Below are 13378 nucleotides of genomic sequence, written 5' to 3' on the forward strand. Positions count from 1 at the left end.
GTGCCTAGGATGCCACCCATGATAGAAGACAGTAGAGGTGATTTAGTTTCTGAAAGGCAATAGCAAGTCTAGCAGATATTATTGACCAAGGCTGTTGAGATAGCTGGCCATAGCCTGCCTCAACATCTAACTACTGAAATAAAAGGCAGTGGCAGCAGCAGAATACACGCAGCTTTAGAGTGACAGAAGCCAAAGAAGGAAGCAAAACTAAGAGACAGCAACAGTAAGACAAAGTACATATAAACTTTTAATGAATTAACCTTACAAAAGACAATAGCTTCAAAACATTTGACACGCTTGTACAAAACTATTCCAGAATTGTTAGTTCTCTCTTCAGAAAGAATGCCAGCAAACCACCCAACATGTCCCTGGCTATGAGATGCAACTGGTGATCACATCCAAATCATGTGTGGACAGAGTAAACTTATTTACAATACTGTATAATTTAATACCAGATTAGTGAATGCTATTGGGGAGCGACTGTATATTCCAGTAAACACCATGCATCAGGAAATAGTATGCACCCCTAGCTTATTGCCTTTTTTCCCCGCATTTGTCACTAACACTTCCCTTTAGTCCTTTCAGGATGCATTACCTCCTTTTGATTCCTATTCCTTCTTTTCTTGTCTTTGAATAACAGTGCAAGTAGGAGTACAATCTTCCAGTCCTATAGCGTACATCACAACTGTCCTTGAACATAGAAATATCAAGGTGCAAAATGATGGCTCATGGGACTATTCTGCAGCCGTATTAAAATAAGTGCCACATACCAGAAAATAGCACGCATGTTAAGGGCCAAAATGTAGTTAAAAAGTGCGTGATACTTTCCTGAAAATATGGTATTGATGACACATACAAGCATCTTCAAGATGCCATGTTCCCTTGTGAAAGGGATCTTGTCATTTCTGTATGTACAAAGTATGTCTTCAATTCTCCTTTTCCTTTTACATTTATTATTCCTCTGCAGGTGCTCATGTATCCCAGTGTTTGCAGGACGTTGTTTGTCTCCTCTGTAACCTGCAACAATACAGTAATACAGCCAGTGTTGGTAACAAAGTAGAGCAGAATCTTCTTCCAGAGTGTGAAGAAAACATAATGTTCTCTTCACCTTTAAGGGGTTTGCTGTAATGCTCATAAGGCCTTTAAGCGTCTCAGGTGAGGTCTGAACAGCTAAGCTTTAAAGCAGTCTGTTGCTGGATGCTCATTCTAATCACTTACATCAAGTATCAAATTTGGTATAACCACATCTGTACCCAGGGTTGCCAGCAGAGAGCTTGTAGATAGATAAATGGAACTAGGGACAATACACTTCCTCACATAGTACTTTCGTCATCTTCAGGAGCTTATTTTCACTTGAGTAGACCCAAGCTTCCCCATCATTCTACAACTGCTAAGGCTGTGTAAATGAAGTGATAGTAAGATAATGGCAGCATTACCTTTCAGAGCTGCTGTTGCCAGTTACTCACATAACTGTCTGTGAACCAAACTTTAAGCCATTCTGCTATTTTAGGTAAAAGCCCACTAGCACAAAATCAAGGCTTACCTGTATTTTATCTAAGACACCAGTGCTGTCCATCCTGCTGGCCACATTTACTGTATTGCCCCATATATCATATTGTGGTTTTTGAGCTCCAATTACTCCAGCTATTACAGGCCCATGGTTTATACCTGGAAAACATCAGAACTCAACATTAGCAATGAAGAGAAAGGCAACAAAGCTGGTGAAGGCCCTGTAGTACAAGTCCTGTGAGGAGCCTCTGAAGTAGCTGGGGTTGTTTAGCCTTGAGAAAAGAGGGTTCAGGGGAAACCTTATCACTCCCGACAACTATCTGAAAAGAGGCTGTAGGTAGGTGGGGGTTGGTCTCTTCTCCCAGGCAACCAATGACAGTATAAGATAACAGTCTCAAGCTGTGCCAGGGGAGATTTAGGTGATCATTAGGAGGAACTGCTTCACATTCAAGTGTGACAAGACATTGGAATGGGCTGCCCAAGGAGGTGGGAGTTATTGTCCCTGGAGGTGTTAAAGAGAAGACTGGATGTAGCATTTGATGCCATGGTCTAGTTGATATGGGGATGTTCAGTCATAGGTCAGACTTGATCATCTCAGAGGTCTTTTCAAACTTAACTGATTCTGTGATTCTGTGAAGATCCACCAAACAAGGACATACAGTGCATCTGGCATATAGCAAGTCAATGAACACAGAATTTATTGCTGGATAGTGAGTACAGCAGCAAACAGTCATTCATCATGATTTTATCAACCATTTATGTTAGGAGAATGTTAGTTATAAAAATGCCAAAAGTCAGTTAATCTAATTTTAGTTTTACAGCTCCCTTCCATCCTGAGTAACTTGCTATTTTCAACCACTGGCATCCTAATAATAACCTGCTGCTGCCTTTATTATGTAGCATGGAACCACACTGTGGGTGAGCAGCAGCTTCTGAGAAAACAGATATACAAGAATTTCTTTTAATTTCTACTTGTAGTGAAAAGGGCCTCCCCTCTGCAATGGTTGACGGCCCAATCAAGTTACTTTTATAGTATTCTTTGCTTCTTAAATGTAAAAGAAACTAAAGCGAATGAGCTGAAAGAATTTGAAGCCTTGTTCTGAAGGCTGGATTGACCATAGAATTGTCCTAAAGATCTGCAATATAAATATATGTATTCAAATAATTTGATTAAGCATGGAGTAGAACAATATGGTAGAACAATACAGTCCCTCCTTAGACTCTGGGCATTTTTTATCTTGCAGTCAGTTTGTAACCTATATTATGTCCGTAAAGGGAATGAGTTTTACTTTGCTAGTAAGTAAAGAAACCAGGAGGTAAAATCCAAAGTACTATGGATAATCAGCATCAAATGTACTATAATTGTAACTGTACATACCAATGAGCAGGTAAGCTAAGTTAGGCCTAGTGAGAAATAAACCCTGAACCAAGTGAGTTATTTGATTTATAAAATTATCTCAATGGATCATAACTGATTTCTGTTAGTTCCTTTACAAAAACCATCATTAGCGATATATATCTGTGCAGTCAAATGAAAATGTGATTGTAGGATGGACATGGATCTCAGAGTTGGCTCATCTACTATGTAACATGTCAGCGGAGGCTAGCAACAAGTCTATCAGCCCACTTGGAAATCCTGGAAAACTTGACTGTAGAAGTTAAATTGGGAAAAGATGCAAACACTAAAAGATAACAAATGGAACCTGATATATGGTACTTTATAAGCTGGTTTGTACTGATAAATAAAAAATCCAGTTTGGTTCTGTAAACCGGGCCCTGGTCAGGAGCTGGGCTGTGGGAGGATCAGACCAATAGATGTCTAGACTGAGGAGTCTTAAACTCCCTATATAAGAATACTGCCAACAATAAAAGAGGCTGTTTGTTGCAGGGAGCTTGGAGGTGTGTGTTGTCCCTGTCTCCAACCACCAACCCCATAGAACATGTGAATTATTAAACATAATAAATATATCTTTTTCTAAGTGCTCAGGGTTCAATGCACAAAGGGACTTGGGCTTTGCAACACTTTGCATTAACAACAGAACCATGGATGGGTTTTTTTACTTCATAACATACAACTTGCAGAAAACACTAGGCAACTAAGACTGGAATCCACAAAAGGCATCTGCGGGGTAGCCCAGTCTGGTTAGCAGGGAATATTGAAGAGATATGTGTGGCCATGGTCCAGGAACTGGGGAAGTGCAGTAGGACTTTCCTACAAAATACAATGGGCAGGAAGGGACTTTTATTTTTTACCTCCTTCCTGAACCACTGCTGTTGATGGCTTGAGAAATATCTTGGGGGCTCAGGAATCACCTTCAGATCCCTCCTCCTTTGTGGAAACTTCTACCAGTATATCTTAGGGATGTGTTCTGGCCACCCAAGCATTGTGGGATATGCTGCTCTATGTCCTTCCTGCTGGTGATCCATCTTTTTTGCATGATGCACATGTACGTTTTTGGGGCGGCTGGAAGAGTAGTACTCTCACCACAGGTGAATGCTCTAACAGAGGGTGATATTATCTCTCTCTTTCTCTCATATCCAAAGCAATAATTAATCATTCTATGAAATGCAACACTGTTCAGCAGGAATGACAGAGAATATCTCATTCTGAAGTATCCTACAGCCTGGCTCATGGCCTAGCCTCACCCAAAACCAGGAACCAAATTAAGTCACCTACAACACAGACAAATGTTCCAACTATGAAGTTATATGGAAAATAACACACCAGCCTCTCTTCTGAAAGAAAGCAATACCTGTGCAAAACTTGCTGCAAAAGCATATCTGAGCTTGTCTCATAAATCAAGCATCTCAACTTGTGGAAGGGGAGGAATGCCTAAAATGTCATCTAGATGCTTTCCTCCCCTTTTTTGCCCAGATCAAAGTAGTGTGTACCTCCTAAGTCACACTAGCATTTCAGGCACTCTCAGAAGATTATGAAAGATGAAACCTCTAATGAGTTGCAAAAAATTCAAACTTAGATGCTGGCCAAGGAAAGCTTTTACAAAGGACAGTTGGGTACAAATCCTTACAGGTGGGACTAGGTCAGAAGTAGTTCTAAAATGTTTCTGTGGCTATAAGTAGTATGGATACCAGAACATTTCATTATCAGGTGTTTGGAAGCGGAGAAGTGATGTGAAAATGAAGATCTCCATGGTGCCTATGTTGCATTATGGTGGCACAAATACCACTTTGGGGCCTGTGTTTCTTTTTAGAGTTAAAACATTTCTTCATTTCATGAAGCAAAGGAGTCTAAGTTCTCTGTAGTCTTTAGAAAGATTATTAAAAATCCAAAGTAAGTGTTTTGCTTTGCTTCATGGTCCTCACTTGAAAAGACCCAGCACTGCTTTAAGCAGTTTGCAGTTTGCACTCAACAGCTCTCTGTACTGAAGCTGCTGGTATGTGCAACGTCAGCTGTGGCCAGAGCCATCAAGTTCTGTAACTCTCTGAGAAGGAAGCGTACTTCTAATTTGCTTTGTCATTTTTAGCTCTAGCAAGGAATACAAAACATACTGACAAAGGAATGCCCTAAGAAGCTCGTTTCAAGTCAGAAGACAGGAAGTTTTGCCAGTGGGTGGCACTGTGAAATAGACGAGAGGAGCAGCCAAAAGGAAAAACAAGCGGTACAGTAAGAAAAAGACAAGACAGGAGAATAACAGTTGAAAATCAAATACTTCTGACACATTTACAGAATTTATGGGTATTCAGTATTTGTTTACTGTTTTCATTTCACACTTTCCACGTTACATATTACATTGTGAAACTGCTGTGTACTGCTATCAGGAAATAAACATTTTGGAACATATGGTTCTTGACCAGCTCTGAATTAATTTATTTTATCATTCTTTCTACTGCTTACTGCAGCTGTCCGTTTTTAAAAATACCAGTATGCACAGGAAGAAGCAATTAGAAACTGAAACATAAGGGATACCTCTTTCCAAGATAGATAACTAGTCATTTTTGCTCTTACATGAATAACAAAGGCAAATACTCGCCCTTGTGTAACAGTTCAAAGGAAAGAGTGCATTTTTGTGTGCTTGCTTGAATTTAGTACATGTAAAGTATTTCAAACTCCAGCCTCACTTACCCATTATAGCTCTTGTCCTCTGAAAAACCATTTATATAATTTTGCAAAGCCCAGTCTAGAGTTTTCTTGTGTATTCTTTTTGTATTTGTAAACTTCCAAAAATGTATGGCTTATAACCTCTACAATAATTTTTGCAGAGTTACCATAAAACCATTCAGAGCCGTGTGAACACATTTTTTTCAACCATTCTTTAAATAGGAATACTGCCCTTTTCCAAGTCTAGCCTTGAAATACTCAAGGGGGGTGATGGCAATACCACGTAGGCTGCTTTTTAACAGGGTAAAGATGATGCTGTTTACTATCATGGCCCTTTTGGTCAGTTCTACTACTACTTTAATCAGCTGGTACTTCACACTGAATTCTCCCCCTTGTCCATGATGCTCTCCTAAGAATCTTGTAATACTCACCTACTCGTAACTTGAAGTCATTGAATGAATGCTTGTTTATGACATCCAGTTTTGCCACCAAGGCAAATGCAAACTCCACCATGGTTCCTATATGCATATACTGTCGTTCAGGCTCCTGAATTCAAAAGACAAACAAACAGTGTAAAATCTCTTGTGAGCCTTGGTTGCTGTGAGAATACAACCAAGATATGCTGAACACTTGAAGACACTGAAGCCCTTAGGGATGTCCTAGTGTCAGCAGGCAACTGCACAGAAGTAATGTAGAAGGTGGTATCCTGTCCAGCATCAGTTAGATCAAACAATGGCCGAGAGATGGGACGCGTTTCACTTGTGTACAACCAGGCAGTCTAGAGGTAATAGATCCAAACCATGCCTAATCTAACATTTTGATTGTCAAGTGACTGATTAGCCGCTGTCTAATCCCAGAGGCACTCAATATCTATGTGTGCCTAGAATTTGTTAATTCATTTTCTCTAAGTGTCTGCTTCTATTGTATTCCCTTTTATAATAAATAATGCTTGTGGACAGCCCCACAGAGATTCTTCCACTGTTGCACAGCTCAGCACCCTTATAAAATGCTTAAGGTCCAGTGAAATTCACAATTTTAAGAATTCTTCCACTCATCTCATCTTGCAGATAAGCAGGTACATCTGAGAACATTTAACACAAGAGGAAGAGGGCAACCCCACTCTGCACTTTTATTTACAGAGCTTATACCACTTATAAAGGCTGTAGACTTAATCTCTCCTCATACATAACAAAGTAAACTTATTTTAAGTGCTGTTTTGAGTCCTTTCAGGCTGAGGAGAAAATCGATTTTGGTGTCCCACAGTCCAAGGTAGGATCCTGACAAGTGACTGATTTTATAAGATATGGACTCATTGATCTCTATGAGAAATTACTGAATCTTCCCTATTTCTTGAGATAAAGGGACAGAAGAGATGGACAGATGACAGCTTCAGAGATGATTCACGGAGTGCGTGCATCAGCCTAGGGTGGGACAGTAGTGGTGCTTGCCGGAGCAGCTGTTTAGATAAATGAAGCCTGTTTCCTTTGGAATTCACTCCTAGCTAAAACAGATGGTTTCCTGTTCAGCTGATACATTCAGACCCCTTACTTAGGCACTTAGTCTTCCTTGGATGCTTGTTTTAAGCTGGGGGTGGTTCCCAGCAGTATGTCTAGCAGTCAGTCACTGCCACACTAGGTACTGCAGGATCTGTGCATCTTTGGGAATGTGGAATGAAGGCTGCTGAGTTCTGGTGGATTTCTTTGGAGAATGTGAACGAAATCACCAAAGGAATGGTAAACTGTGGATCTCCTGATTGTGGAAATAACTCAAATGATAAATTTCTTCCTCTGCATACACCAGATTTAGTTGTGATTTAGACCTCTCTATGTCTTCCATCTTCGGACTGCAGTTCTACATTTTCTTCATCCCCTTCACCTCCCTGCACTAAATGTCAGAGCTAATTTAAAATAATTCTTTGTCCTCAGGATCCTTAGGGTCTATAGTTCATGTGTAATTGCTTGTGTTTAGAAGAAACATGAGTTTGGCAAGAGCAGATTAATCCTTAGCAGAGACTGTGTTGATTCATAATTGCTGTCTCTCTGTCACTAACCTGTAGTACTCTAAAGATCATGGCAAAAGCAAGGTTTTTGAATAAGTTATGAACTGCTTTTCTGATCTGGATTTCCACTGACTGCAGTTCCTAATCCTACCATATTAAGTAAACTAGCAATGAACATATTCTCAATGCTGAGTCTGAGGATTCTATAAGTGTATAGTTAGTAAGGCAAATAATCTCTCCCAGCTCACAATGTAAAACTTTAATTCTTGCAATTTTTTGTATGCTCCATAAATCCAGTCCTGATGCAGCACATAGAAATAAAGTTCTGTACTGTATTTAGTGTAGAAGGCCTGTTTTAGTGAATACAGAGGTGGCATTTTCAAACTGCAATATGAAAAAAAATTCATGAAGACTACTAAAGTATATAATTCTCCAGTACAATACAATCTATGCTAATGAGAAAAAACTAGGTACATTATTATACATAACCTGCAGATTAATGAACAAATTTTTTGCCTTCATTTGAATATGCTTTTTATTAAGCAGAAATATGTTTTCCTGTACCTGACTCTGTTCTTGGTTGGGTGTAGCACTCAGTCCTGTTGCTGCCATGTAAGTGCTTCCAATGGTCTTTATCTTTTCAACTCCACTGAACTTTGGCTTTGACAATAACTGCAAAACAAGGACATTCATTATTCAGATCAGCAGCCCTGTTACTCTAACACCAATCAGAGAATAAAGTCTTAGAACAGTTTCTGTATCGACCTCAAATGGCTTCACAAATATATACAGGATGAAGGACTTAAGGATAAATTAAAAAATGGTTACAGAACTCCAAGGAAAGGGAATTTCTGTCTTCTAAAATACCTTTTTACTATAAAGGGATGAAATTTATAGTTGTGAGAATGAATTCCATCTTATTTTACATACAGCTTTTAAAAGTCAGTAGATTTTGCACTCGTGTGATATTGGAACTGGATCACCATGCCAGCCAACACTTAAGCTTTATGCAGCTTTCTGAAAGTAAGCATCTATTCCATGCCAGTGGAATAGTCCATGTCAATAGGACTAAAATCCAAATATTTTAGTTCATATATCCCAGATTGTTTTGAACATTGGACATCCAATGCTCTCCAAATAGGTTTGCTGCTAAAATATCCTCTATAGCTGCAGATGCACAAATCCAGACTGTGCTCTCTGAGTCATGACACAAGTTTAATACCTTTTACTCTTCATCACTAATAACTTCCCTATAGAGAAATACTGTTCTCAGTGAGGCCGTTATAGATGCTTTTTCCCAATCCATATGTAGTCATACTCTCTACTTCCTTCTAACTTTAGAGAATGAAACATTACAACTTTTACAATGCTTTGATTTGCTTGTGTATCAAATCATCAGTGCAGATCGGGCATAAAACAAAGTTATATCTGATTTTAGACAGATATAACCTGTGGTTAATCCATAGCATGGAACGTAATTGTCTCAAGAGCTGCAGTTAAAGGGCAAAAAAAACCCCAAACAACATAGGATTCTCAACAGCATAGGATTATAGCAAATCAAAAGCAATTGAATATGATGTCAGATCAGTATCTGATTTATCTCACATAAATCTCTTTTTCCTTTAACAGTCCCTGTGTTTTCTGACAGCTCTTCCACTCTCCCCCCCAAGTATGTTTTCTGAGTGTTGTATACCATGAGTTAGTAAGATTGAAACCATTACTGGTTTTTTGTAGGTACATACATCATCGAAGTCCGCAATGATCTCATTTAGCAGCCTGAGACATTCCAACCCTTCCTTATTTACATCAGATTCTGTGTAAAATTCCTTGAAATCCGGAACAGAGGCAAACATGACACAGACGCAGTCATATGACTGGTGATACAGATCCTGTCCAAAAGAAAACAGTGTAAAGAAAAAAAAAAATTATCATACCCAGCTGTAAATAAGTTTCCTTATTAACATTCAGAATCCAGGATCTAAAAACAGAGGTGCTGCAGTGGTTGGAATGCCTCAAGATGGATGTTGGATGTTTTTTGCATTTAGCTGCATTTCTTAATTTTAAACAACGTATAAACCTGTTCATAAAAGAGACTTAACATATAAAGCTGAAAATATTATAATGATTTTTTTTTCCTGAACATTAACTCTGTGAAAATAAAATGTTCACTAATTTATTATATAGAGCCCATCTCTGAGACTTCTTTTGAAGAGAATTTAGTCTGGCTTGCATGGCTGAAAATGTATTTTGTAAAACAATATCCAATTTATTATTAGCTGTTTGTTATTGTACTAACTGAAAAAACTGAACCAAAATCACAAACTCAATGTATTGCAAATGCATAATGCAAAATGACCCTGATTGATAGTTCCTAACCTAAAATGACAATATGCATAATAAGGAGCTGGGCCAAAAAGAAAGAAGTCACCTGAACTGAAACTTACTTATGGCAGTCTGCACTGCCTTCTGTGACCACTGAAATGAGAGCATCTCTACTCTACAGAAAGATTCTGGTGCTAAAAATGTTTACCTCCTACTACCCCCTTCACTTTCCTCTCCACTGCCCTTGAACATTAGACTATTTCTTCTTTCAGGACAAATTCACATAGCCCCAAAAAAGATAGAAAGAAAGAAAGAAAATTTATTAAACTAACACTTAAAAAAGAAATAGCATCTATACACAAAGGTAGACACAGCAGTAAACGAGGCTGTTATCTAATGTAAAACTACCTTCAAATTATTGAGTGAAAAGGGATTTCAATACTCACATGAAAAGGATTTGTTCTGTGAGTTCAAGAAGCATAAGATATTATTTCCCTTTTTACTTAGCAAAGCTTGGGTTTTGCAATTTGACAGTCAGTGTGTCCTTTTGGAAGAAAGTGGTGTGCCTGTACACAGATGTGCACAGACATAGTGGATCTTTACTGCTGATGTAACTCAGAAAAATTACAGAACTATGGGAAAATGGGAAAACTGCTGACTGCTTCATCCCATCACAGGTGTGAGGGAAGTTTTTGAGCAAACATGAAAATAATGATGGACAGGAAGGAACATGAGCAGCTGGAGGAGATAAATTATTTATTAATAGATTTTTGTGCCTCCTGTATTTTCTAAGGATTTTTATACCCATGGCATCACTGAAGCTCCACACAACTGTGTGCTGCAGGGATGAAAATATATTGATTCACAGTTCCAGCTGTTATTCTCTTGTCACACCATGATTAAATCCAGATTTCAGAGACTCTGCTGTGGGAAACATAAGGGTCAAGCCAGTAAGGAAATCTGGTCTGACTGTGAGTGTGTGGTGTGTGGAGAGTCAAGTAGGGAACCTAATGGCTCACTGGAGCTGCCCACTGTGAAGGGGATTTGGTCCCAGCTCAGGTGTGGCAGGTGTGACTGTCAGAGTGGCTCGTGGATGGTCAGATGGGAGTATTTCCTTAACAAGGTACAGAGACTACACTCTGTGGTTAACTCAGCTTTACTTCTATTTCTTCAGGTCATCTTCCCTGTAACTTCATTTCAGTTATAGTGACCCATTTGTCCTTCTTCCTGTCTAATACTAGCAATGTCCATTCCCACTAATGAATGCTAAATAACATAGCACGATCATGGAAAAAACAAGTGGCACTGTTTATAACCAGATAAGTAGTAATTGTGACTATCACAACAAATTTTAGAGAATTTCAAGGAGTCATCCCCATCTAGTTTATTTTGATCATAATAATAAAGGATGTTACAATTGAGTGCCTTAATTTTCCTGAGAATTCTTCTCTTGAAACAGTACTCTCCAAAATGTGTAGTCAAAAAATTAAGTGCAATACTATTCTAGGAAGGAACAGCTTTTCTTATTTTAACAAAAATAAAATCATGCCATCATTTACATTCAATCCTTTTCTTTTCCCACTTTAATAACATCTGAAATTCTGCAAGTATGCTCCTGTTACTGTCCCCTCATCTCCAGTGTCTGAAAATCTTCCTGGGATAGAGAAGGCAAACCAGTCCAATTCTATCCCTTGGAAGGGTATGGCAGTGAGCTTCTCTGGGGCAGAATTTTTGCTCTAAGTAAGGTGCTAGCTCCATCCTGTAGCCAATAAAGCATGATTCCTCTTGCTCAGTGATGGGCTTGCCAGTTAGCTTGCAGCACAAAAGCTCCCATGCACTTTTTACTAATAGGGAATCTGAAGGATAAAAGCATTAAGGATTTCTCCTGCAAAAGCCAGGTGCAGATATATTTAATCCTGGCCCTGTTTTTCCCTCTTAATTTTAGATTTCAATTGGAAAATAACCTGTCTTTTATCCAGCATGCAGATTATAAGCAGAACCCATCTCTGGAGGTTATGGTAAAACAAACAAACCTTACCGTGAAGGAACCTTGCTTTTGGTGTATTAACATTAGACAATATATATATTTTGTTATAAAAAGACCTTTGTTGGTCATTTGAAACTACAGTCCAACTGTTTCCAGTTAGCATTCATCGACTCACTTTTTCCCTTTTAATTTCCTCTGCCTGCTTTTCAGCAGCACACTTTTTTCCCCCTTTTCTCCATATACAGCTGCATGCATAAAATATCAAGGGAAGCAGTATTTTGAAATAGAATATTCATCCATTTTCTTAATCTCAGAATCTGTTTTGAACAGAAAACAGCACAAATAAAACTATACTAACTTGAATGTTTGCAGCTAAGGAAGATGTGGACAAATTTCAATGTCTTATCTGTTGACTTATGTATCCACACAGAGAAAACAAAGGTCTAATCTGCCCTAACGTCTGTATCTACATACAGAACCTTGCTGATATTGAAACAAATCTAAAGACATGACAGAGACTTATATTCCTGAATACTTCCAGAGATTGGAAAGGGCCTTCATTTGAAAACTACTGAAAGAAACAAAACAAGGAATAACTTGAGTTCAATTTTTTGGGTTTTTTTTCAATGGATGTCATTAAAATCATGTCAAATCATTTTTACTTCACCTGACATGATGAGATGGGGAGCTAAGCACTTTACAATTTCTGTGCTTCAATAAATTAAGTAAACTCATTCCAACCTAAGAATCTTGAGGGGTGACAAGATAAATCTGGTACCTGATGGAAAGGTAAGCAGATGGTGTTGCTCTGCTGGGGAGAGGATGTGGAGTAGCACATAATCAAGAAAGCAATCTCCTGATGGTTTGCTGTGTTTAATGCTTTAACTGAGAACTGGAACTGAGTCAACTTGGCTTCCAGCCAAAATCTTCACTGTATTCAAAGGAACGCCACAGTAATTTTTGTTAGCTACCAAATGAATATTTGCAGGGTATACTAAAGTATTGAAATGCAGTCCTGATTAGTACTGCTTAATGCAAACCACGGTGAAAGGGAAGGTGTTGTCCTTTTCGGCTCAGAGATCAAAAATGAATCCCTAAATCTGCCCCCTGCCCTCTTTTGTCAGTTTTGAAACAATTATTTGGCAAGCACAAATAATAAAAAATCTTACATTTAAGATCTCTATAGCTGTTACTCTCTCTAAATGGATTTTTTTTTTTTTTTTGCTTTATTATTGCTGTAAAGGAATATTAGGAGCAGATCTAATTTCCAGAAAAGTAAAGATGGATCTTTTGTGCAACTTTTTTGCTACTTGGATTAGGTCCATTAAGCAGTGAATAAATAGGTAATTCAATGTTCAGAACATCTTTCCAGAATTAACATAGCCACTGTTTCAGTGAAAAGGTTAATTTCACTCCAATAAACAAGCTCTCCACTGAACAAAAGAAAATTCAGAACCTGGTTGCAACTCCATTCTGATCATGGAGGAAAAAGTATCTGAAT

At 38.4% G+C, this 13378-nt stretch overlaps 1 protein-coding gene across 2 annotated transcripts in view; it reads right to left on the bottom strand.

Annotated features, from left to right (window-relative positions):
* Window positions 1–224: 224 nt before the first annotated feature.
* ADCY2 (adenylate cyclase 2) overlaps window positions 225–13378 on the bottom strand; it is a 203891-nt gene continuing 190737 nt past the window's right edge. For both annotated transcript variants that reach the window (XM_072924342.1, XM_012571829.5), the window contains 5 exons: window positions 9311–9457; window positions 8133–8240; window positions 6001–6115; window positions 1544–1668; window positions 225–1017 (listed from right to left, as the gene is read on the bottom strand). In XM_072924342.1, the coding sequence (XP_072780443.1) occupies window positions 865–1017; window positions 1544–1668; window positions 6001–6115; window positions 8133–8240; window positions 9311–9457 (648 nt within the window). In that variant the 3' untranslated portion in view covers window positions 225–864. The remainder of the gene's footprint in view (window positions 1018–1543; window positions 1669–6000; window positions 6116–8132; window positions 8241–9310; window positions 9458–13378) is intronic.

The sequence above is a fragment of the Taeniopygia guttata genome, chromosome 2 (genome assembly GCF_048771995.1).
Source record: "Taeniopygia guttata chromosome 2, bTaeGut7.mat, whole genome shotgun sequence".
In the NCBI taxonomy this organism is placed as follows: domain Eukaryota; kingdom Metazoa; phylum Chordata; class Aves; order Passeriformes; family Estrildidae; genus Taeniopygia; species Taeniopygia guttata.